Source organism: Saimiri boliviensis, chromosome 3, assembly GCF_048565385.1.
Source record: "Saimiri boliviensis isolate mSaiBol1 chromosome 3, mSaiBol1.pri, whole genome shotgun sequence".
Classification (NCBI taxonomy): domain Eukaryota; kingdom Metazoa; phylum Chordata; class Mammalia; order Primates; family Cebidae; genus Saimiri; species Saimiri boliviensis.
Genome location: NC_133451.1, coordinates 72,098,911 through 72,125,772, shown reverse-complemented (window position 1 = coordinate 72,125,772; position 26,862 = coordinate 72,098,911). Strand labels below are relative to the sequence as shown.

General features: G+C 34.7%; 2 protein-coding genes across 3 annotated transcripts in view; one reads left to right on the top strand and one right to left on the bottom strand.

The window, feature by feature from the left end:
• PAQR3 (progestin and adipoQ receptor family member 3) overlaps positions 1–13,189 on the top strand; it is a 56,706-nt gene extending 43,517 nt beyond the window's left edge. Inside the window, exons 8-9 of the mRNA XM_074396339.1 lie at positions 10,955–11,050; positions 12,141–13,189. The gene's annotated coding sequence lies outside the window, so the exon portion shown is untranslated. The remainder of the gene's footprint in view (positions 1–10,954; positions 11,051–12,140) is intronic.
• BMP2K (BMP2 inducible kinase) overlaps positions 1–26,862 on the bottom strand; it is a 131,388-nt gene that overhangs the window by 17,335 nt on the left and 87,191 nt on the right. Inside the window, exons 11-15 of one of the 2 annotated variants that reach the window (XM_039468211.2) lie at positions 26,390–26,586; positions 25,476–25,574; positions 24,645–24,829; positions 18,370–18,527; positions 9,211–9,321 (exon numbers count right to left, since the gene is read on the bottom strand). In XM_039468211.2, coding sequence (XP_039324145.1) covers positions 9,211–9,321; positions 18,370–18,527; positions 24,645–24,829; positions 25,476–25,574; positions 26,390–26,586 — 750 coding nt within the window. The remainder of the gene's footprint in view (positions 1–9,210; positions 9,322–18,369; positions 18,528–24,644; positions 24,830–25,475; positions 25,575–26,389; positions 26,587–26,862) is intronic. The other variant, XM_010334723.3, reaches the window with a different exon arrangement.

Sequence of the window (26,862 nt, the reverse complement as noted above, 5' to 3'; positions counted from 1 at the left end):
GGCATTTGTATAAAAAACTGGCAAAATTTGATAGTTTGATCGTTGGCTCACCAAGCTCAATATTCCATCTTTGGTAGTGACACTAGGACTATTAGTTGTGAGAAAAATGAATGTCGTTTATAATCTTGGCTGCAAAAAAGTTATATGAAGTTTCCTTCATAAAGATAAGGAAAGAAAATTAAAAGCACCCTTTGTTTCGATAAATTAAACACTGTGTCCGGACTGGGCACAATGGCTCATACCTGTACTCCCAACACTGTGGGAGGCCAAGGCAGTAGGATTGCTTGAACACAGGAATTCAGGACCAACCTGTCCTACACAGCAAGACCTCTACTCTACTAAAAATTAAAAAATTAACCAGGTATGTACGTGTTAATTAAAAAATTAACCAGGCATGGTGGCTTGTGCTTGTAGTCCAGGCTACTCAGGAGGCTAAGGTGGGAGGACTACTTGAGCTCATGAGTTCAAGGTTGCCGTGAACCGAGATCATGCCACTGATCTCCACTCTGCACAAAAAAGCAATATACTGTTTCAAAAACAACAAAAAGTGTATTCATATAAAAATTAGAGTATGATTGGCAATGATATTATGGTCCATTTGCTCCATAAAATCTTCTGATGGTTTTTGGATATTCTTTAATAACAGATCTAAATTTCCATCTATATCCCAACTTCCATTAATAAATCTACAGATCCATCTTCTTTTTTCCCAAGTCTCACTTTCAATTTTTATTTCATTACCTCTTTTTTTAAGGGTCAGTTCTTTTATTTTTTCTAATATCATTTACTTCAAGAAAATCCTCAAATTTTTTTTTAATTATTCTAAACCCTCTAAAATTTCAACCTTTAAACAAAATGCCTTTTGAAATGTGTGAGAAATTAGAAAATGTATAAACTATGTGGCAAACTCAGGACATCAAAATGTGTCAAATGCAGCTAAATAGTGTTTAAAGAGAAATCTGTACCTTAAACCCCATGCCTTAAAAAGATGCATGTAAAATTAAATACAGGTGCACGTTTTAGTATTGTGCCAGAACTTCACTGCACTTCCAAGGTTGCCTTTTAAAAAAAGCTGAAACTCTGTAGCAAGCCTATGTTGAACAAGTCTATCACTGCCATTTTTTCAAGAGCATGTGATCACTTTGTGTCTCTTTGTCATGTTCTGATAATTCTTACAATATTTTAAACTTTTTCATTATTATATCTGTTATGGTGATCTGTGATCAGTGATCTTTGATGTTACTACTGTAATTGTTTTGGGCTCCACAAACTGAGCCCATATAACTTAACTGATAAATGTTCATATGTGTTCTAACTGGTCCACCAATCAGCTATTCCACATCTCTCTCCCTTTCCTTGGGTCTCCCTATCGCCTGAGACACAGCGATATTGAAATTAGGCCAATTAATAACCCCACAATGGTCTCTAAGTGTTCAGGTGAAAGGAAGAAATGCGTGTCTGTCACCTTAAATCAAGAGTTAGAAATGACTAACCTTAGAGAGGAAGGCATGCTGAAAGCTGAGAAAGGCCAAAAGCTAGGCCTCTTGCACCAGTTAGCCAAGTGAATGCAAAGGAAAAACTCTTCAAGGAAATTAAAAGTGATACTCCAGTGAGCATGTGAATGATAAGAAAGCTAAACACCCTTATTGCTGATATGGAGAAAATTTTAATAGTCTGGACAGAACATCAACCACTGCATTCCATTAAGCAAAAACCTTAATCCAGAGCATGGCTCTAACTCTCTTTAATTCTATGAAGGCTGAGTAAAGTGAAAAACCTGCAGAAGAAGAGTCAGCAGCTAGCAGAGGTTGGTTCATGAGCTGTAAGGAAAGAAGCCATCTCCAGAACATATAAGTACAAGGTAAAGCAGGAAGTACAGGTTATCCAGAAGATTTCACTAAGGTCACTGATGAAGGTGGCTGCACTACACTAAACAACAGATTTTCAATACAGGCAAAACAACCTTCAATTCGAAGATGCCATGTAGGACTTTTAAAGCTGAAGTAAGTAAAGTCAAAGTCTGGCTTCAAAGATTCAAAGGATAGACTGATTTTCTTGTTAGGACCTAATGCAACCACTGACTTTAAGTTGAAACCAATGCTTACTTGCCATTCCAAAACTCCTAGGCCCTTAAGAACTATGCTAAACCTATTCGGTTTGTGCTCTATAAATGAAACAACAAAGCCTGGGTGACAACACATCTGTTTCCAGAAAAGTTTACTGAATATTTTAAACCCACTATTGAAATCTACGGCTCAGAAAAAAAGATTCCTCTCAAAATATTCCTGCTCGCACCTGTAATCCCAGCACTTTGGAAGGCCGAGAGGGGCGGATCATGAGGTCCAGAGATCAAAACCATCCTGACCAACATGCTGAAACCCCGTCTCTACTAAAAAATACAAAAATTAGCTGGGTGTGGTGGCACACGCCAGTAGTCCCAGTTACTTGGGAGGCTGAGGCAGGAGAATTGCTTGAACCCGGGAGGCAGGGGTTGCAGTGAGCCAAGATTGTGCCACTGCACTCCAGCCTGGCACCTGGCAACAAAGTGAGACTGTCTCATAAAAATAAAAAATAATAATAAAAATAAAAATTCCTACTCATTGACAATGCACCTGTCACCCAAGAGTTCTGATGGAGATGTACAACAAGATTATTGCTGTTTTCATGCCTGCTATCATCCTATCTGTAGCCTATGCATCAAGGAGTAATTGTGACTTTCAAGACTTATTAGCTGGGCACGATGGCTCACACCTATCCTAGCTACTCTGGAGGCTGAAGTGAGAGGACTGCTTGAGGCCAGGAGTTCAAGATCAACCTAGTCAACACAGTGAGACCCCCATCTCTAAGAAAAACTTTTAAAGAATTTCACAGGTGTGGTAGTGCATGCCTATAGTCCCAGCTACATGGGAGGCTGAGGTGGAAGGATCACTGGAGCCCAGGAGGTTGAGGCCACCGTAAGTTATGATCATGCCACAGCACTCCTGCCTGGGAGACAAAGCAGGACCCATTTTTAAAACCCTTATTATTGAAGAAATACATTTCATAAGGTTATAGCTGTCATAGATAGTGATTCTTCTTATGAATCTGTGCAATGTAAACTGAAAACCTGAAAAGAATTCGCCATTTTAGATTTCATTAAAAACATTCATTATTCATAAGAACTGGTGATCAACATTAACAGGACTCTGGAAGTTGACTTCAACCCTGATGGATTACTTTGAAGGGTTTAAGACTTCAGTGAAGGAAGTAACTGCAGATGTCATGGAAAGAACAAGAGAACTAGAAATGGAGCCTAAAAATATGACTGAATTGCTACAATCTCATAATCAAATTGGAACAAATGAGTTGCTTATGCTTGAACAAAGAAAGTGCTTTCTTGAGATGGAATCTGTTCCTGGTGAAGATGCTGTGAACATTGTTGAAATGACTCAAAGAATTTAGAATATTAAATAAACATAGTTCATAAAGCAATGGTATGATTTGAGGGAATTAACTCCCAATTTTGGAAGAAGTTCTACTGTGGATAAAAACTGGTATCAAATAGTACTGCATGCTACAGAGATGACTTTCATGAAAGAAAGGGTCAACTGATCTGGCAAACTGAATCATCGTCTTGTTTTAAGAAATTAATATAGCCACCCCTTCTTTCAGTAACTACCACCCTAATCCATCAGCAGCCTTCAATACTGAGGCAAGACCTCTACCAGCAAAAAATTACAACCAGCTGAAGGCTGAGATGAGCGTTAGCAATTTTTTTATCAATAAGTTATTTTTAAATTATAGTACATATATTTTGTTATTATATATAATGTTATTGCATACTTAGCAGACTACAGACTACAGTGTAGTGTAAATGTAACTTTTGTATGCACTGGGAAACAAAAAAATTTGTGTGCCTCTCTTTATTGCAAAATATTCACTTTTTGTAGTGGTCTGGAATGGAACCTGCAGTATCTCCAACATATGCCTGTACTTAAGTCTTGCTTAAGAAGCTAGAGAAAGAGCAGCAAATTATTTTTGAAGTGGGGAGAAGAAAACATAAAAATTTTAGCATAAGTCAATAAATAAAGAGCAGCTAAAGTCAAAAGTTGGTTCTTTAAAGAGATTAATACAATTGATCTACCTTTAGCAAGTTTAATAAACAGGAGAAAATACATATTATTACTATTAGGTATAAAAAAAGGAATATCAGTATAGATTCTCCACGTTTTAAAAGAATGATACTGGAACATTATTTAAAATTTCATGTCAATAAAACTTAGTATCTCAGACGAAATGTACAAATTTCTTTAAAAATACAAATTTCAAAATTTACAATGGAAGGAAACTCAACATCTAAATGGCCCTATAACTATTAAAGATATTAAAAACCTTTCCACAAAGATAACTTGAAGCCCCGTTTGCTTGTTCAAAGGTGAATTCTAAATAGTTAGGGAAAAAAATACACATCAAACACTAACTTAATGGAAGTAGAGGTAACATTTCCCAACTCATTTTACCAGACCAACGTAACTCTGAAACAAAAGCCTGACAAAGAGGTTAGAAGGAAAGAAAACCAAAGTTCACTATCCTTCATGAATAAAAAATCCTCTTAAAGACTGAAAACAGCAATTTTTTAAAAATCGGTCAACTAGGGTGTCTCTAAGAAAATTCAGGGTTGGTTTGGCATTTCCCGCTGGTCTCATCCTCCTCTCCACCTATCAATCACATTTTAGACTCAGTAACCTGTATCAAACTAAAGGATCTCTCAAGCCTGGGAAACACTGTATCTAATAAGCAAAATTCTTTACATCCCCCAGGTCTCAGTTTAAAGGCTACCTTTTCTGGGAACAAAATAATTTACAGTCATTTGCTGAAACTCTTAAGAGTGAAAGACGAAAGAGAAGAAAAGGTGTGGCAAAATGTGTAAAACCAAAATATCCTCAGAGAAATTAAAATATATCACATCTAATAATATGTTATTTGCAATTAGAAATAATGTTTGTAATATAAAGCCAATAAAATTTCTAAGATATATATATATATATATATATATATATATATATATATATATATGTATGTATATAAAATGAAGAGCTAGAAAACAGAGGGAACTAAATTTAAATTAGTGGCTCAATCCAAAAGGCATAATATCCTAGTAAGAAGATTGATTTTAAAAGAAGAAAGTCCAGAAAGAGGAAGAAAGAAAATTACCAAAAGATACAAAACAAGAAAATATAAGCTTCCAGGCTGAATAAGGCCCACTAGATCCCCAGCACGATGAATAAAGAGGTACAACATCTTGAATATTTGGAACAAGTTAATACACATGCTAAAAATGTCCATGGTGGGGTGAGACAGGAAAAAGAGGAAGAAGAAGAGGAGCAGGAATAAGAAAAAGAGGAAGAAGAAACTCACTACAGCTCACACATAAAGGATGAGGAAAGAGAATAAGATCAGATTTCTCAACAGAAATATGAGATGCTAGAATACTATGAAGCAGTTCCTCTTACAACCCACAGGGAAAATTGTATCTAATCTAAAATTATTTGCCCAGCCAAATTATCAATCAAGTATCAGTTTAGGGAAAATAAAAACTTTTAGGCAGCAAAGTTTATTTTTATTTTTGTAGAGATGGGGTCTCACTATGTCACCCAGACTGGTCTTAAATTCCTGGCCTCCAGCAAGCAATCCTCTACCTCAGCTTCCCAAAATGCTGGGATTACAGGCATGAGTCACCACACTCAGCCTAGGCAGCAAGGCTTAAAACTTCTTCTCATGCGTATTTTCTCAAGCAACAACTAGAGGAGTTCCTTTACTAACAAACCAAGAAAGAGGACTAGAAGAGATCCAGGAATTTCCATAAACATTGATGGGAAAAAATATTAGAATTATAATGTGTGGGAGCTCCAGAAAGCAAACAATTCTGATTGCAGAGCTCCATGAGAGATGTGATAAACAATGAAAATGATAGCCACTTTTAACTGGGAGGAAATTTACACTTCTTAATGGAGACTAATCAATGATAGGGTACATAAAAACTAAGCAAACATAGTAATTATAAACATAGTAATTAACTCCAGCGAAAAACAAAGACAGGAAATGTGATCATACATACTAAACCTCAGTGGTGACAAATATTTACATATTTTTAAAATGTAGACACTGAACACTGATTCAACCAAAAACTGTCAAAAACATGCTGGGAGGATGGAAGGAAAGTGGAAGGAAAGGACATGTGTGTGTGTGTGTGTGTGTGTGTGTGTGTGTGCACGCGCGCGCACATGGTTGTGTATATGCAAGGTGGACAAGCTGTAAAATACCTAAATCCAAAAAATAAATCTCATTTTCCATAATAGAAGCTCCACAGATATCGTTTTTAAAAGTGCAGAGATAAGAAAAAGCAGGGAAGTCTTTTTTTTGTTTTCATTTCAAAACTTGTTAAAACTGACTTTTTAAACTATATACATACTTTAGTAAAGTTTTAATTTACAAATTACTTTATAAGACTATGATAAACTGCAAAAAAAGTATAAACTAATCTATTATGGCATCAAAGCTAAGATTAAAAGTTTTAACAGAAACTTTTTCTTTTAAAATAAAAAGAGCACAATTCCTAATAAAACCAGTGGTTTTATTATTCAGGACAGTGGTTCTTCTTAAATGCACATTAGCATTAAACTTCAAACTTAACTAAGTTCTTATAAGCATTCTGCTGCATAATTAAATTTATTTTATTCTCAAGTAGCATTCTCTATATGGTTTACTAAAAATTAAATTCTGTTTATTAATTATCAACTCTCAAATTCAAATAAGATAGTTTATCACATATACTTATCATTCTGTATTATACATACATATGTATACTTAGGAATAGTTTTCTGCCTTTCTTGAGTCCTAGTCCTAGAAATCTCCAGATGCTTTTTCAGTCTCACAATGCTAGTACAGTGTATTTTTTTAAATTGCATTTTACGTTTTGGGGTACATGTGAAGAACATGCAAGACTTTTGCATAGGTACACACATGGCAGTGTGATTTGCTGCCTTCCTCCCCATCACCTATATCTGGCATTTCTCCCCATGCTCTCTCTCCCCAACTCCCCATCCCCCGCTGACCCTCCCCAATTTCTCTCTGACAGACCCCATTGTGTGATGCTTCCCTCCCTGTGTCCATGGTGTTCTCATTGTTCAATACCCGCCTATGAGTGAGAACATGCGGCATTTGATTTTCTGTTCTTGTACAGTGTATTTTCATCGGATAGAACTCCTTATTCCAAAAGCTTACAAGGAGGTTAATTTTTGGTTTAGTAGGTTCAATTATTTTGCTATTAAAGCAAAATTCCCCTAAATATTTTTTTACCTAAAAATTATACATGACAAAGTATTTCAAAGCTTTATAATAAGTAGTTTAGATTTAACTTAATTATATATTTTAGATCTGATATATAGCAAATTAATGGTGCTAATATTGCAAAGTGATCACTTTTTCTTCTTTTTCTGGAGATGCATTTCTCCCAATGACCATACTGTCCTTTATTCCAGTCCATATACTTAATTTTTAGTAACCAAACCATTCCAGTATTCATGTTCACATTGTTTAAAAAGATTTCTTCAAAAGGTAACATTTATATTAATAGGCATTTTTTAAGGTCACTGTCCTAAATCTAAAGAATATGAATTTTTATAGATAGTCATGATTTTTTCATACATTCAACAAACAGTAGATATTGGGCAGGATTCAACGATAGACAATTTATATACTTCCCACCCTCAGTAAGTTTAAAATCTAATATAAATGCCATAGTAAACAGACAAAACAGTAGCAGCAATCAAGGTCAAATCTGTGGACATGCTGCAAACTACGAAATCTTTCGGCCAATTTCAAATTTTAACTGTGTCCAGAGAAAAGACCAATCATTGAAGCTTAGTTCAGTTCTCCTAACTACTATTCATTTCCCCAGCATTCTTTCAGATGCTATTAAAGAACAGAGAAGTAGTTATATAGGTCCATGCAAACCTGAAAAGGATAATGCAGTTCCTTCCAGAGGATGTGAAAGAGCTAGTACTGAAACTGCTTTCTGCCACACATAGATCAGCATCTCAAGTCACTGAATACTATGTTCTTGAGAGCTTATAAAGACTATTTTGAGGTATTATCATTTTAAAAAGTAGTAATTCCATGAACTAGGGTATTGGAAGTTTAATGGAACACATTTATGCAGAGTAAGTAAACAGACACAGTAAGCTATGTTCTCCAATTAAATATGTCATGTCATTTAAGAAAAGGACAACTTGAAAGCAGCAAGCACAAAATAGCAAGAATAGGAACTGTTTCTAATAAATGTCAAAGAGAAAAATAGGGAGTATGAAAGCAATGAAAAACAATGTTGCTAACTATCCTGTATAGAATGTTAAAAAGTTGTTCAATGCACTCGGCAGAAATCCTTAATACTCAATTCTTATTTTAGCTTTACATTTGAGTTTTTATTTTGTTGTAATTCCAATTTTTTAAGTGGTGTTACATATGTAACTTGCCTGAGTGAGAAATAAAAGGAACAGAACTAAAGAACATGGCTGACAGTTACCATGAATATATTAAAATTTTACCTTCTAATAAAGCATAACTTCTTCTAACATATTTCCCTTTGCCAAGATTAAAACTTTTCTCCACTATAATCATATATACATGAAAATTCATTTATGCCAATGCACAATCTTATTCCATCCTAGTTTCTTTCAAGTGTTAACTGGGTAATTTGAAATTATTACTGAAAATTGTTAATAGTGAGAAACATCAATATTTAAATTATGGATTGAAATCAAAAGCAGGGATGTAAGAAGAAAAGAGTAAAGTGATTGTGACATACACACAATTATTAATACTTTTAAAATGCATCTACAAGAGAGCAAGTACAAACTAGGAAAATATCAAAATTTTAAGCAAAAGCTAAGTATAAAAATATCTTTAAATACTTTTTTCAATAGTATCCAATAATAAAGATGAAAAGAAGCAGTTATGTTTCTATCATATAAATCAGCATTTTTCTATGTTGGCAAAGATACAACTGAATAATAAACTCAATGCAAAGAACATCATTAAGAAGAGTAGGCAGATGGCTAAAGGTTAAAATATTTTCTATTTTCTGTAGCTAACGTCAGTCTTACTTCCACTTTATAAGATTTTGCTATTGTTCTTGTGTGTTTTATTTGTGATGTTGCATGTGTAACTTGCCTGAATGAGAAATGAAAGGAACAGAACCAAAAGGATCTTCTGGAGGATGGTTATGTGGAGCAGAAAGTGAGTCTACATTCATATCTGAGGATGCTCTCTCCTTGAGCCTATCTGCAAAAATAAGATGAAATGAAATAAAAAATGAAATAAAATAAAAATGATCTTTAAATTAAAAAGTGATACAATATAAATAAAAGTAAAAATTAAAGCAACAGCCTTTTTGAAAAATATTAGGTTCAGAATCTGTCACTATAAATATTAGGGAGTAGTCCTAAATCTAATACATATTTGTTACTACAAAAGCAAGTTTAGTAATATAATCTGTGACAGATTGCACTAAATACAATTAACCTAATAATAAACTTAGTCTGTTTCATTTAAATACTATTTGCCCTCAACTTATAACATATTGGGCCTGAACTCAAATCTAGCTAAATAAACAAAGACATATTTGACAAACTATCTCTAAAATTAAATTTAGAAAAAATATTGCAAATGGTTATTCATCCATAAAGTAGGTAAATCTTACTTCTCAATAGCAGTAAAAAGTAATTCACTATATTTTACTTTTTTGTTCATTTTTCATACTACTTTGTATTATCAAACCATGCTCTCTCACACACACAAACACAAACATACATCCCCCCACACACATATACTCACAAAGACTTAGATAAAAACAGAGTTTACTGATTCATCCAACAAGTAAATTGGAGTATCCAGTATGTGCCAATGTGCCAGGCACAATTCTAGGCAACTGGCATGTAACGTCAAACAGAACAAAGACCCCTGCCCTTATGCAGTTTACATAGCAGTGTGGAAAAACAAATAATAAGCAATAGGCATAACAAGAAATGCATATGGCCTGTTAAAAGCTGTAGAGAAAAATGTAGTGCAGGGTAACAGGATTTGAGGGAGTAGGTAGAGGCTGAAGTAATAGATTCTAATAATAAGTAAGAAAAGACTTGAAGGAAGCAAGGGAGTGAATACCTAGGAAAGAACAACCAGGTAGAGAAAGAGTTGGAGCAAAGATTCTAAGGCAGGTGTCCCCAAACTGCGGCCCCCTGAGGCCATTTATCCGGCCCCCCGCCGCACTTCAGGAAGGGGCACCTCTTTCATTAAGTGAGAGGAGCACAGTATGTGGCGGCCCTCCAACGGTCAGAGGGACAGTGAACTGCCCCCCTGTGTAAAAAGTTTGGGGACACCTGCTCTAAGGCAAGAGGCCCGGTGTGTTAAGAGTTGATATATCCTGACTCCCTAGTAATGATTATCTTTTCCCTGCTCTTAAACTCTCCATATAGGTCAGGGATGAGGGCTCACACCTATAATCCCAGTACTCTGGGAGACCAAGGCAGGAAGATTTCTTGAAACCAGGCTGGGCAACACAGAGAGATATTGTTGATTTTTTTCACCAAGGATGTAATAAAATTTGGATACCTCCTGATCTTCACAGAATGTTAACTTCACAATATTCTATAACAGTCATTAACAGACACATTCCTTTAAAAATGCAAAAATACTATCAAAAATGGAGGCAGCAGTGAGCCAAAATCGTACCACTGCATTCCAGCCTGGGTGACAAGAGACCCTGTCTCTAAAACAAACAAACAACAAACTCTCCACATAGTAGATACACACTAGTTGAGAACTTCTGAGAACTTTCTGATTTTTGTAGGATGTCTCTCTAGCCTCTGATTATTGGTAATCAAAATGCTATTTGGTACTCATTCTATGTCCTTTCCAGACATTTCAAGCATTTCTGCCAGCAGATCTTTGGTCCACAGCCATTTGAAAAAATCCAAATCATGTTTAGACCGACCTATATTCCAAGAATTCCATGGTAAGCTGTACTGGTTTTAACTGAGTTCTAAGGGACTGCAGTGTGGGGCGGGGGGCGGAATCTAACCAGAATTGGAATTCCCTAAAAATGACTTTTAATTTTGGAGTGAAGCAAAAAGCCCCAAGTTCAAGCAGCATCTCTTCTAACCGTGCTTTTAAAATTTAATATACATTCTAGTTACCTGGGGATCTGTTAAAATGTAAACTCTGATGGGATGAGTTTGGGGAGGATCCTGACATTCCGCACTTCAACTAGACCCCAAATTTAATATACATTCTAGTTACCTGGGGATCTGTTAAAATGTAAACTCTGATGGGATGAGTTTGGGGAGGATCCTGACATTCCGCACTTCAACTAAACCCCAAGTGATACTGATACCGCTGTCGAAGAAGTACACTCTTCAATAAACAAAGCCCTAGAGTCTACAATATTCTAAATATAATTACTCCTATGGGCAACTAATTCTTTCAAAACCTTTATGACAATGGATACAATTACCAGCTTTTATAGCTAAGATGAACTCTGTAATATCTACATGAAACTTTGGATTATTTAAATTTTTACTTAAAATTTTGTTGAAACACTATTAAACATTTTGTTGAGGCACTAATATTGAGTTAGTAAATAAATCTGACAATTGATTTATGAACAAACAAAACTTCCTAAACTCAAGTGCTAATTTACAAATCCAACACTGCACTGGTTAACAATAAAAATTTATTTTGAGTATTATTTTTCAAGATATTAACTGTATACTTAATGCAGGAAATCAGTAACAAATGCTCATTTTACTAAATATTTTTTATTATTTTGTTTCAAAACACCTATTAAGGAGAAGCTAGTCCTATAACATCTTTCTGCAAAAGGTTAAAGAATAATTTATATAATGAAGGGTCCCTAATTTACTGTGGTGGGAGGCTGCAATCAAACCTCAAGGAGAGGCTTATGATTCACTGAATCATAGAGATTACATGTGGTTACCTATTTATTCGGGCCCTGAATGCATTTATGGAGTAACTGTAAAACTAAGAATGCCTTGTATCAGAATCCTCCTGGACTCCCCTAACCTTCTCCATTTCCCAAACTCCAGTGTATAAAGCACTGAGGACAGAGAAAAGAGGGCGTGAGGAAGAACAAATGGAAGAGACAGTCTAGAGTGATAACAACAGCATGTCAATATCCACGGGCCCTCGTTCCTGAAAATTAAGACCAAGAGTGTAAGTATTTAAGTCTGAATTAGAGATAGACTATCTGCATCAAAAATGCTAGGATTCCTCTATAAAATGTAGTTATCTGGACCCTACCACAGACCTGATGAATCAAGTTACCTAAGTAGTAATTTAAGAATCTGCATTTTTATATACTTTTTATTTTTATTTTGTTTTGTTTTATGCTTTGAGGCAGGGTCTCACTCTTTCACCCAGTCTAGAGTACAACAGCATGTCATGGCTCACTGTAGCCTCAACCTCTCAGGTTCAAGCGATCCTCCAACCTCAGCCTCCCAAGTAGCTGGCACTACAGGCACAGGCTACAATGTTCAGCTAATTTTTTATTTATTTATTTATTTTGAGAGATAAGCTCTCACTATGTTTCCCAGGCTGGTCTCGAACTCCTGGACTCAAGCAGTGCTCTCAAAGTGCTGGATTACAGGCATGAGCCACCACACCCAGCCTCTCAGTGCACGTTTGTTTGTTTTTGAGACAGAGTCTCACTGTGTTGCCTGGGCTGTAATGCAGTGGCATGATCTTGGCTCACTGCAACCTCTGCCTCTAAGGTTCAGCCTCTAGAGTAGCTGGGACTACAGGCACATGCCACCACACTTGGCTTTTTTTTTTTTGAGATGGAGTCTTGCTTTTGTCACCAGGCTGGAGTGCAATGGTGCAATCTTGGCTCATTGCAACCTCTGCCTCCCGGGTTCAAGCGATTCTCCTATTTCAGCCTCCTGAGTAGCTAGGACTACAGATGCATGCCACCACGCCTGGCTAATTTTTTATATTTTAGAAGAGACAGAGTTTTACCATGTTGGCCAGGATGGCTCAATCTCCTGACCTTGTGAGCCGTACACCTCGGCCTCCCAAAGTGCTGAAATTACAGGCATGAGCCACTGCATCCAGCCATTTTTTTTTTTTTTTTAATTTTTAGTAGACATGATGTCTCACTATATTGCCCATGCTAGTTTCGAACTCATGGCCTCAAGGGACCCTCCCACCTCAACCTTCACAGTACGAGGATTACAGGCATGAACCACAACACTGGCCCTCTCCATGTATTTAAACTACGACTATACTAATGATTCCCAGCTTATAAAACTGTGAAGTTATCACTAAGGTTCTCTGAATCCTCATGCACTGGTGTATTACATCCATCCGGTTGTGGCAAATTTATGATAAGTATATAACAAGTACCGTGAAACTGACAAAACTATAAACATTATCATGTAGGGGTGAACTTACTTTTATATAGGGGTCCCTACAAATAAAAATATGGAAGATACTGTTCTATGCAAAGTTTATTTATCCAGTTATTTCAAAATAGCAATCAGAATAAATTCATAGTAAAATGAATAGTGTTACTGTTCCACAAAACACAGAATCAACTTTTCAATGGAATTTTTAAAAAATCATTTAGGTTTCTAAAGTTCACATGAACATGTGGGTCTCAGGACACAAAATACAAAAGAAATATACATATTAATTTTGTAATTATTAATTACCTATAAATAAAATCTAATGAAATGGTGATGTAGAGCTACCTTGAAAATGCACAGTCATCTCTAAAATGTTTTTAATTACCATTTTCAAATGACTGGTTTTCTTTAGATGAGAATAAAGCTTGATGATCCAATATAAGAAACTTACCTCCTGTCTTCACAAAAGAATTATGTTGGTGAATAAAGACAGTATCTTTCTCAAGAATTTTAGTTGATACAGATAGCAAAAATACAGGATTTTAAAATCCTAGAATCAAAGTATATTCTATAATATCATCATGAAATTAAAATACTCTACAAAGTTAATTATGCTGCTTATATGGATAATGGTGTAAAAGGCTTAAAGCTTAATGAATAAGGTTTAAAAGTGCAGTCCTCATCTGATACTCTTGAAACTGCTGAAAAGTTCTGTTATTCTGCACTAAAGGAACAGTAATAGTTCCAAATTTGCTAAAAAAAAAAAAAAAAAAAAAAAAAAAAAACTATAAAGGCTAATATTTTACAATAAACTATTGATTCAGATGCTTATAGGCATCATTCAGTGGCTTCATAGATGAAACAACAACATTCAGTAGAATTTATAAAGCAATCAAAATTTTTAGTATCTTCTATTTTTCCTTTTAGTTATTCTGAAACAGCTTTAAGCAGAAACAAACGAATCAACAAATAAAACATATTTCATGAAGTACTAGTTTTAGTTAACAGGTAGAACTACACACTATTTACACAAATATAAGTTAATAATTTCCCCAAATTTGTATTCTAATTACTGTTTAATATATTAAATATTATGACAATTTTAAATTGCCATATTAAATATTAAAATATGACAAATTTGTAAAGTTTACATACTAATCTGGATGTTCTGGTACAAAAGACAAGTAAAAATATAAATTTCAATTTTAAAAAAATATCATCGAGACAAGCTTTATTATTAATGCTTAATTCTGATTTAATGTTTTGTTCTTACTAAAATTAAGAACAGGTTAAAAAAATTCTGAACTATAAATGGTATTCATTTATAGTGAAAGCAAAAGAAAGAAGAATCTAGTTTATTTTATATGTTAAATCTCTTTGCCTAGTATATGAAATCAATTGTTTTCTTAAAGATCACTTTTAAAAAGTTATCAATTACTTATATTTTAGAATTTTAATATCTATCTCAAAATACTACAAGGAATCAATGTTTTCTTAAAGATCACTAAAAAAAGTTATCAATTACTAGTATTTTAGAATTCTGATATCCCAAAATACTATTATGATTTAAAAATTACTTTCTGGATAATACACACAAGTAAAATATTTCCTAAACAGCATATTATTTTCCTTTTTTTGTTTTTAAACAAATAACCATGAATCATTTTCAAAATAAAACCTCAATGACAACGTATTATTCTGAACAGTCATTACCTTGGCAATGCCTATACTTTTAAGGGCCATATAAAGGCTTTCAGTTTCTCACTGTCAAGTGTTTTATACACCAAATATAAATTATTTTAGAAAAGACTTTAGAAAATTGTTAATAAATACCTGTGCCAAGGTAAAGGGTACAAATATCCTACATGGCATTTCAAATGTATCAATCGTTTATTCATTTTGGAAAATGACAGGATTTATATTATAATAATGGGCACAATTCTGGAGTCACTGAACCCACTATTTTGGAATTCAAAAGAGGTGAAAGTGATTAAACTTTAACTTTAGTATAATGACCAACTATCAATTTTCACTGCAGTTAGTCTTCTACTAAACTCTTAAGGTTCTAGAAGAGGTCTTTTGCCCATCTATATAATAAAAGCCCTATCAAATAGATCAAGTATTAGATACCTTATTGGTTCCGAATGAAAGAGGTGCTAAAGATGACTAAATATTACAGTTAAGCTAAACTCTGAGAGGAAATCTTTCTAAACTACATTTTATACACAGCTTTACAGTAATTACAAATTTTTTTATTAGAGACATTTCACCTTTTTTGGACTCTAAAAGAGTAAGTTCAATAACCCCGAAATAGTCACTGAACAATCAATATCAATTATTAAGGGAAAAACAGACACTTTTCCTGCACCTTCCACACTATCATTTGTCACTTCTGCTTCTGACGTGTGTGCCCACAAAGCCCCCTCTAATTCGACTGTTAAATTACCACTGAGAAACTGATAATTTAAGTGTAATTTTTAAATCCTGGGTTTTTAAAAGCCAAAAAATCTTTTAAGTCACAACATAAAGGCTTACACAGAAAATAAGGAAAGGGAAAGTGGCATTGATTTATTGAGTGCCCTGATTTAAAGACATCATTTCATTATCTGGACAACCCTATGAAGCAGGCATCACTATCCCCAGTTTATAAATGCAGAAGTGAGACTGACAGCAGTTGAATGACTTATCTGAGATTACAACCTAGTTAAGTAACATTGCCAGGGATCAAAATTTATGTTTTCTGGTACTGTGTGCCAAATTAAGTGCATCAGACTTGTAACAATAATTTTAGTAGCTCATGGACCATCTAGGTGTTTTTCCAAATGGCTAACTTTGCTCCAAGTCTAATCTTCACATAAAATTCTTCTTGTACTTTCCTTTGGAACTTAATATCATTCTATAATTAATACTGTAAAGTCTGAACTCTCTTTGACATACACATGTGCACAGAGATACAGGCACAATTTACAAATGTTATCTGATGATGAAGTTTAAAATTTATACATTATCTGATCATGAAGTTTTAAGCTATTCTTAAAAATAATTAAGAATTTTACACATTCAGGCCGGGCGCGGTGGCTCAAGCCTGTAATCCCAGCACTTTGGGAGGCTGAGGCGGGTGGATCACAAGGTCGAGAGATCGAGACCATCCTGGTCAACATGGTGAAACCCCGTCTCTACTAAAAATACAAAAAATTAGCTGGACGTGGTGGCGTGTGCCTGTAATCCCAGATACTCAGGAGGCTGAGGCAGGAGAATTGCCTGAGCCCAGGAGGCGGAGGTTGTGGTGAGCTGAGATCATGCCACTGCACTCCAGCCTGTGTAAGAGCGAAACTCCGTCTCAAAAAAAAATATAATAATAATAATTTTACACATTCAACCTAATTTAATTCAACCTGATTTTTATAAAGTTATATATATATAGTCATATTCATATGCCACTCTTGCCTATGCTAAGCAAATAAAACTATTTTGATGTCATTATAAAGTCTAGGAAGCTTAGAGTAACACATATTTATAAGATACAAAATAATGTGAATATCCATTCCACAAATTGATTTTTTAAAAATAATTTTTTACCTAAGGAGTTGAAAATACTAATTTAACAAACCCTGCTCAGTACACATTAAAATCAATACCTTTTGCTTTAAATATAATCCTATAAATTATAATTGATTTGATGATACCCTGTATGTACCTCTTCCATCACTCTGAAAGAGACACTTTGTTTCCTTTTTTAAAACCTTGCTTTTGGGCCTACTCAACATAAATTCTAGGAAAATGCCAAACAAAAAAACTCATGGTTTAAAAAAAAATTGTTTTAGTAAGATATAATCGGTTTTACTGAAGTTAACAAACCTTTATTAAAGGCTCAGAACTTATTTTTATATCTGCACTTAACCATCAATTTAATTTTCATAATCATGTAACCAAAATGTAAAATACAAATTTAAATCCCAAACAAGTCTTCTTACAGGAATTTTACATAAAATATATACCAATTCAGAAAAGAGCATTTCATCTATTAAACATTCTCATAAGGCCAATTACCTAAATAAAATAGGAACTAGGGGCTATAAACTAGGGACTATGAAGACCTTCTTTTCACATGCAAAAGGAGAAAACACACTTGTGTTTTATGTGCACACCTGCACACACACACACACACACACACACACACAAATGCACACACACAGCCTTAGAAACCTGAAAATTATCTACTTACGCTAGAAGTGAGCTTTTTGCTCCTATTTTGTGACCTACTGAAAACACCCACATCATTCTTCCAAAAAAAGACATTTCTAAAACATGTGTGGCAAAGCTGGACGTATATTAGGTATTTCAAAGAAAAGCAATGATTCCAAGTAAAAACATTGAGATATCTGATTTAAAGTGAAAAAGAATTTATTTAATTTTTGCCATATCAGGACAACGAAGCAGCCCTTTTATGTCACCACTCATTAAAAGGGCATTACAAAACATTAACATAATGTAGTAGCCCATGTTTTCTTTCAGGCATTTTCAAAGGGCATCTCAGACCCACAATATTTTCTACTGGGTGTGCAAAGAAAACAGCTGTGAAATCATTAGCAAGGCAAAATAATAATGTTTCCCTTTTTACTGAAACATCAGTTTTATATTCTGAATTTAACATTCCTAGATATGCAATATTTGTTAGGATATTAGCATACTATCAGCAATATTGGATTTAATAACTACTATCAAGCAACTGATTTCTAATGCACACAACATAATTAGATAGTATTTGAATAAGAAGATGGCCTGAATTTTGCCCTCAAATGCACAAAAAGAATTTTCCATACACCATCTCAAAACAGTCTTTGGCCTTGCTGAATAATAATAGAGCTGTTATTTTACTGTGAAGCAAAATAAGCCTTCAAGTGTCCCTTACTTGATCTTAGAAGGTCAAATTCTCTGTCCAACAGTTCCTCTTCTGTTAACTTAGAGAAATTATCCTCTCCAAAAGGATTCCACCCTGACATATCAGGTGGGTTGCTGATGTTCTTCTGATTTGTGAAATTTGCAATGGCCTCTTTATCAGCAATTGGCCTACAGTAATAATTGAGAAAGAAAAAAGAAGATGGAAAGAAAAATTAAAATTAATAAAAATTTATAATGCCCTAGCTTAACTTTATAAATACTTACAAAACCAAATCATTTCACTATGACAGAGATGACAGACAAGGGCATGAGATAGAGAGAGAGAACATGTGGGATCTAGATCACCTCCATAAGGTATACTAGCTCCATAATCACCTACATAAGGTACACTAGCTGTGTACTCTCGGGCAACTAGTTCCTTAACTGCTCTGCTGTAAAAAGGAGTAACAGTATCCACCTCATAGGGTTACTGAGAAGATTAAATAATTTAATACACATAAAACAAAAACAACAGTATCTAGTAAAAAAATAAGCACTTAATAAATATTAACTGTTATTATCATAGTAAACAAGCCTTAAAGTAAAAACCAGTCACCTTATCAAGCAGTATCACTCTAAAACAGGTGTCCCCAAACTGTGACCCTCTGAGGCCATTTATCCGGCCCCCTGCCGCACTTCAGGAAGGGGCACCTCTTTCATTGGTGGTCAGTGAGAGGAGCACAGTATGTGGCGGCCTCCAACGGTCTGAGGGACAGTGAACTGGCCCCCTGGTAAAAAGTTTGGGGATGCCTGCTCTAAAATCACTACTGAATACAGTGATCAAATGCTTTGGTTAGGCTGGGACACCACAATAATTTTCCTTTTGATAAAGGCATTTCCTGTATATAGCTATCAACAAAAGATGAATTGTTAGGACTGCTTTATAAATTAGCTAAAGTTAAATGAGGGTTGTTTTTGTATATAATAAATTATTTATAGCATTTAAAGCATCTAGACTTGAATCCTGAGACTACTGGTTCTATCAAAATTAGGGCTCCTGGTTTTTAAGAGAAGATGAGAATCTAAAGACTTCTTAACCCAAGAGTTCTTGTGTACTTCTCCCTCGACCCAGCCTGGAAATACAGTCATGTACCACAGAACAACCTTCCATTCAGCAATGGACCACATATATGATGGTGGTTCCATAAGATTATAATGGAGCTAAAAATTTCTGTCACCTAGTGACATCATAGCCATTGTTAACAGCATAGTACAACAGATTACTCATATGTTTATGGTAATGCTAATTTGAACATACCTACTGGACTGCCAGTTATATAAAAATACAGCAATACAACTGTTACAGTACATAATATTTGACAATAAATGACTGTATTTCTGCTTTATGTATTTACTATACCATATAATTTTTAGTTCTTTTCAAGTATTCTCCTTCTACTTATTTTTTTAAAAGTCAACTGTAAAACAGTCTCAGGTCCTTTAGGAGGTACTCCAGAAGAAGGTATTGTTATCATAGGATATGACAACTCCATGCCAGTTATTGCCCCTAAAGAACTTGCAGTGAGACAAGATGTGGAGGTGGAAGACAATGATACTGATGATCCATACCCTGTGTAGGCTCGAGCTAATGTGTGTGTTTGTGTCTTTGTTTTCAACAAAGAGTTTAAAAAGAAAGAAAATTAAAATTAGAAAAACTTACAGAATAATATTATAAAGAAAGTATTTTTGTACAATTGTACATGTTTGTGTTTTGTGTTATTACCAAAAAGTCAAAACATTTTTAAAATTTTTAAAGTCATAGTAAACTAAAGTTTGTTACTGAAGAAACAATTTTATATAAAGTGTGTCCTAAGTATAAAGTCAAGTCTATAATAGAGTACAGTAATGTCCTAGGCCTTCACATTGACTCAAAGCTCACACATTGACCCACCTACTGCAACTTCCAATCCTCCAAGCTCCATTTATGGTAAGTGCCCTAATCAGGTATACCATTTTTTTACCCTTTAAACTATGCTTTTATTCTACCTTTTCTATGTTTAGATACAAAAATATATACCATTGTGTTATAACTGCCTACAGTACTCAATACAATAACATGCTATACAAGTTTGCAGCCCAAGAGAAATAGGCTATATAATAAAGCCTAGGTGTGTGTAGCAGGCTATACGAAGTTTGTGTAAATGCACTCTATGATGTTCATATAACAATGAAATTATCTTATGATGCAATTTCTCAGAACATGTCCCCATTGTTACGCAATGTATGGCTGTATAGCGTAAGAATGAGACAATGTATGAAAGCTAAGAATGCTATTAAGTTCCTTTCATAAGTTACATCCAAATCCTCTAATAGTAGTAATAAAAGGAGAATCCCAGTGTTCAAAGTAGTATCTCAATTTCACAAGTCTTAACTGATTCCCTAAATTTACCTAACCCTTGAGAGCTCATTGTACTTAAGGTGCCATTGCCACCACACAGGTCTTGGAAGAGGGGAGAAAAAGGCAAAAGTCACTGAATCCCTTAGTCAAAGCCCCTTCAGCATATCTGAGCCAAGAATATACTGAAATACTTACTGAAGGCTAACATGTAACAGAGGAAAACAAAAATAGTAAGTTACCTACAAGTAGACAGACTTGCTTAGTAAACAGAACTTAGGTATCTTAATTTAAGAAACAATTCAGTTAACATCCATTCTGGGGATATGTCAACTGCCAAGGTCTAAGCCTGCCTCCATGTGACAGAGTTCCATTTCTAATTCCAAAACAACCTTTAAGTACTTTTAGAGTCCTTAAAACACAGATTAGATGTGTTTTTACCCAGAAAATTGTATTGAAGAAAAAAACAAAACAGATCAGAGCAGGTAAAACTCAGAGAGATGGGCATTCCCGTCCTGTCTGCCAATGATTCCTTTCAGAACTTTCTGATTCCCTACATGAATCACTCTGTTGCTGTTCCCAAAATGAATTTATGGGTTCTCACTGGTAAACTGTAACTCAATAGAGTGTCACCTTAATCTCATTTAAACAGGTATTAAAATACGTCTACAAGTTATCTAGCGTTCCTCCCTTCAAAGGGTGAAACCGAATTTCACTGCCCTTGACCATAAGCTAGATCTAGTGACTCAATTCTAACAAATAAAATATGACACAAGTGGCAGCCCATGACTGCCGAGACTGGGTCTAAAAAGACATTTTGGATTCCTCCTCACTCTGTCTCTTGGATCACTGACTGAGGAAGAAACCAGAATCAATAATTCCTTGTTCAAAATCATCTTTGCCTTTTCAAAGAGAAAACTCAAGCAGTCTTTTGGAGAAATCCATGTTTCAGGGGACTGAAGCCTCCTGCCCAAAGCCATGTGAGTGAACCATCTTGTAAATACATTCTTCAGCACCAGCCAAGCCTTCAGAGGACAGCCAACCCAGCCTTACCAGACATAACCACCCTGCTAAGCCACTCCTAAATTTCTGATCCAAAGAAAGTATGTAAGATAATAAATGTTTACTGCTGTTTTAAATCATTAAGTTTTGGGATAATTTATTAGGCATCAACAGATTACTAATGTAACAGGGCAATTATACCATAAGAAGATAATGTATGCATAGAAGATGTTTATTTTAATTATTATTGGAATATAACAAACAATAATACTCTCTGATAGTCATACTAAAGATAAATTAACACAGTGAAAGAGTAGAAAGTTTAGCAAAAGACAGTGGAAAAGAGAAAAAAAAATCATTCCAACAAAGATAGTGACTCTTTCCCTCTATCTAATGAACTACCTGGCTTTCTATACTCTACTCAAATAGCCTTTATCCACTTAGAGACAAACATTTAACCCCAATTCTCTTCTTCCACTGACTAGGCATAAGCAGGAACATTAGTTAGAGCTCTTTGTAAATTGTTACAGAAGATACTATACTCAACATACAATCTAATATATTAAATAGATATAATATTAATGAAGTAGCACTGAGGTACCAAGTATGGCTGCAGCAGTGTTCCCACATGAAGTTCCACATTTCTAACCTTTAGTGGCTGAGTGTATAATTTTTTCTACCATATCCTTAAATACATAATTTAATAGGAGTGGAGTAAAACAAGTCTTATGCACTTTCCCAGATACACGACCAAATATTTCCTAACCTGGGGAATGCAAGATTATTTTTTTGATAAATTATTTTTTAATAGTTACACAGAAATTAGAAGTATCTAATGTATCAAACCTGTGATCTGTTGAACAGTATCACTACAAATGAGAATAAAGCAGGCAGTGCTATAGTATTAATATACATTACAGGCATCAGCACCTTGCAGTGTATGCCTCAAATCCAACTTTCTTTATAATTTATCAGTTTAGACAGATTTCCAATTCATGATCATCCATTCTTATCAGTGACATAACTGCTTCCAGAAGCTGATAGCCTTTTAGAATATGAAGTATAAACAATATATAAGCTGTGTGAGAGAAGACAGTTTAATATATTTTCTACTTACCATAAATACACTAGATTTGACATTTTTCATGCTAGTTAGCATCAGAAGTGGAAAAAAGCAATCATCTAATTAATACAATAGCCTCATCAGCATCTTAAACTAAGCAATACCAAGCAGAATATCCTATTTTTAATGAGGAAAATTATTCTATTTGTGTCACTAGGGGACTTAGCAAATTTATCAGATTACTATTTACAATTAATAGTTTACATTTAGTGGATCTGATTTGTCTAAAATGTATAATATATGTTTTAATTTTATTATATACAATAATGTTACTAATTTATTAAAGAAAAAAAGCACTACGTGAATAAAGCAAAAAATTGTAAGAGAGTAGATAAATGACAAAGAGTTTGGCAAATACTGATCTGGACCTTTTTTCCTTTTTTTTTATTTTTATTTTTTTTTTTTTGAGATAGAGTCTCACTGTGTTGCCAGGCTGGAGTGCAGTGGCACAATCTTGGCTTACTGCAATTTCTCCCTCCTGGGTTCAAGCCATTCTCCTGCCTCAGCCTCTCAAGTAGCTGACATTACAGGCATGCACCATCACACCCAGCAAATTTTTGTATTTTTAGTAGAGACACCATTTCACCATGTTGGTGAGGATGCTCTCGATCTCCTGACCTCGTGATCCACCCGCCTTGGCCTCCCAAAGTGCTGGGATTACAGGAGTGAGCCACTGCGCCGAGCCTGATCTGGATCTTTAAACTGGCCTTTGGCCATATACCGTGCTCTCTCCTTAGACAAAACTGTGCTAACTCATGCACCCCAATTCTTCCTTTAGAAAAGTAGTTCAAGAAATCAGTTCGTGTTTCTCTCTGTCTCCTTCTCCCTACCATACCTGCCCCACCAGTGATTTGTCCCTTGCACATGCACACGCACGCACGCGCGCGCGCACACACACACACACACACACACAGAGGTGGGGAGATGTTCTGTAGCAAACTGCATACTTTAGCTCTCTTCTGAGATACAGTATACAAGTATGCTACTGTTTCTCATGCTCAACTCTGAGCCAAAGCTTATAGACACCTTTTCTCAGCTAATGTTTCAGATCCTTAAACAGCATTGTAGGAGATCTTCTTTAATGTTCCTGTAACAAAAGTCTAACAGCTCCTACTTTCTAGGTATCTATAAACATTAGGAGATTTTCATGATGATTCTTAATTACAAGATGAAAAAGCACCTGCCGTTTTATATCTGAGTTTAAGAAAATTTGTACCAAAGTTATTTAATTTATAACTCTACCAAAATAGACTATTCCCAACTATGTTATGGTAACAGTATGTTTACTGTATATCATCCTAAATATATAAATATACATATATATATATATATATATATATATTTATATATATATATATGTTTGTATCTATTTAAACTAAATTATATAACCTTTATGAATAAACAGTCAAACTCATTCAAGGTAATAACATGTAAGTAGCAAAAGTCTACAAGGATTTTTTTCAAATACCTAAAAGTCACTTGTTAGGGTGTTGTTTCTACTTACATTACAAAAAATGCTTTTACATACAAGCCAATAATTTCCTTAGCCCTAAATGTTGTTAGATGTTACTACACCTTACCTACAAATAACAGTTGGCAGAATTAACTGAGGAAATGGAAGGACGGGGATACCAAGGAACCAGAAGACAGGACTAGGAAGAGAAAATGGGTGGCTCTACAGAAAGATGAATTCTAAACTAATTTAAGAGAACTTAATGACCAACCATTCAACAATGACTTCCACTTCCACAATAATTTCCCTTGCTTTCACTAGAAAAATACTTGCCTATTGGCACTATAGGAGGAGTCCATTATGGTTCCAACCTGAGCTGGAAGTGATGAAGTGTAGGAAACTAAGGCTGGTGAGAACTCTTGAGGGGAGGTAAGATATTCAGGTGATGCCTGCTGTTGAGACGGCTGATGTTGAGCTAGCATCTGCTGTTGAAAGAAAGCCTGCTGATACTGCTGCATCTGAAAAAAGAAATATTATACAAAACAATGCTCCAGTCCTAAAGCACTGTCAGCATTGCATCTATTTACTATGGTCCTTCCTTTCACATTGGTGACAAAATCAGAAACCTAAAAAACAACGATCTGCAGGAGCAGACTCTATTACTAGAAAACTACAGCAAGACAAAATAAATCTTTTTGAAAAGTTGTGAAGCTAGGTTCACTTGGCCAGAATCAAAAATCCTCCTTAAATATTTTAAGAAAAAGAGTAGTTTAAAGTCATTAATATATTCGTTGCTGTAAAAAAGGTCAAATAATTCTCTGAAGCAGATGCACTCTCCTTTTGGGTTTCATTATTTTACTCAATAGGTATTTGCTAATGAAAGAGATACGTGTGACAAAAGACTATAGGTAAGACACCATTTCCCTTACAAAATGACATAAGAGAAGTATGTTATCGGTCAATTACAAGTGTGGCATATGTAGATGCATAGTTCAGTGCAATTTAAAGCTGCTTGAGAATATATGACTGTCTTTGATAAAATACATGTCAATTAACTTACTCGAATCGATTTTGAATTAAGTACTGAATAATACCATTCATACTGTGAATTCCAACACCATAATGTATACTCAGAGAAATCTCTAGAAATTATTTAACAGTTACCATTGTAGGATACTGTGATGCAGAAGGTTGTGGCTGATACACCGAATGCATTAAAAACTGTTGTTGAAGCATCTGTTGCTGCTGCGTTGCATGTTGATACTACAATGAGAAAACAAACAATAATAAATGCTATTCATGCCTTTATTGTGACAGAGCCCTTTTTAAAAGTATTGATCTTACCATAATGATTTGAGAAATCAGTAGTCTAAACATCAATACAAAATAGCTATATTCTAAATTACTATAATTTATTAATAGATAGCCTTATCAGAATTGGTTTCAAAATTATCACAACATAACAGAGATTCAATTAAAACCATTTTTAGTGCAATTTAAGGATGTTTAGAAGAAAGCTACCAAAACACATTTAACACCTTTTCCTAGAAGACGAAGACTCCTGAAGTGACTTCTAACAAGACCATTTCGCTAAATCTACACTCTGCTCTTATCTCCCCTTCAGTGGTTACCTTCTGGGCATCTCATGGTACCACATACTCACTACCCTCCACTCTGGATCTATTTGCCAAAACCAGGAGGGTGACAAAATCTAAGACAACATTACTTCTGAAAAGCCTATTATCACCTTTCCAACAGTAGCATTATTCGTCTGTGAACTCAAAACGTAACCTCAGATAACAGTCATTATAAACTGCTTTGCTTACTTGTGAATACTAAATGTTTCAGATGAACATTCTTTTCTTCATAAGGTCACAATGCAACCTATTTTAGAGTATTCTTAAGTATCTCACTGATTGGAAATTAAATATATTTTCTTTCATAATCAAAAAACTGGAAAAAGTATTCACTTGAATCTAGAGTTCAAGGCGCCCATGATACAAAAAGGAATTCACTGATATTCAATTTGCTGCATCAGTTTCATACTACTTCCATATCTAAAGAAACAAAAAAATTACCTGCTGCATATAAGCATCCTGAAGTAAGTGGTGGTGGTGCTGCTGCTGCTGGTGAGGATGACGATGCTGTAAATGGAGTTGCTGTAATCTCCAATCTCCCTGTTGTAGTTGCTGGAGTACTCTATGCTGCTGTGGTGGCTGCTGAGGAGGTCCCTGACCCAATAAAATTTCAGGGCCATTTCCAGGTCTTAGTGCCCCTAAAGACAGGTCCAAACACTTACATTAACATACTAATGATTTCACTTAAAATGCTGGATTTCAATATGCTCATTTCAATAATAATTTAAGGCATTTATATCCTTATTTATAATACAGAAACTTCCATATGCATAGAGTTTATAGGGATTTACTTTAATTATCATTACCCAAGAAACTTAATTTTGTCATCTACAATTCTGAACAAGTCAACATCTTAGAAACATTTAATGTTTCATGCTTCAGCTCTCCATGAACACACCATCCATGTTAGTTTT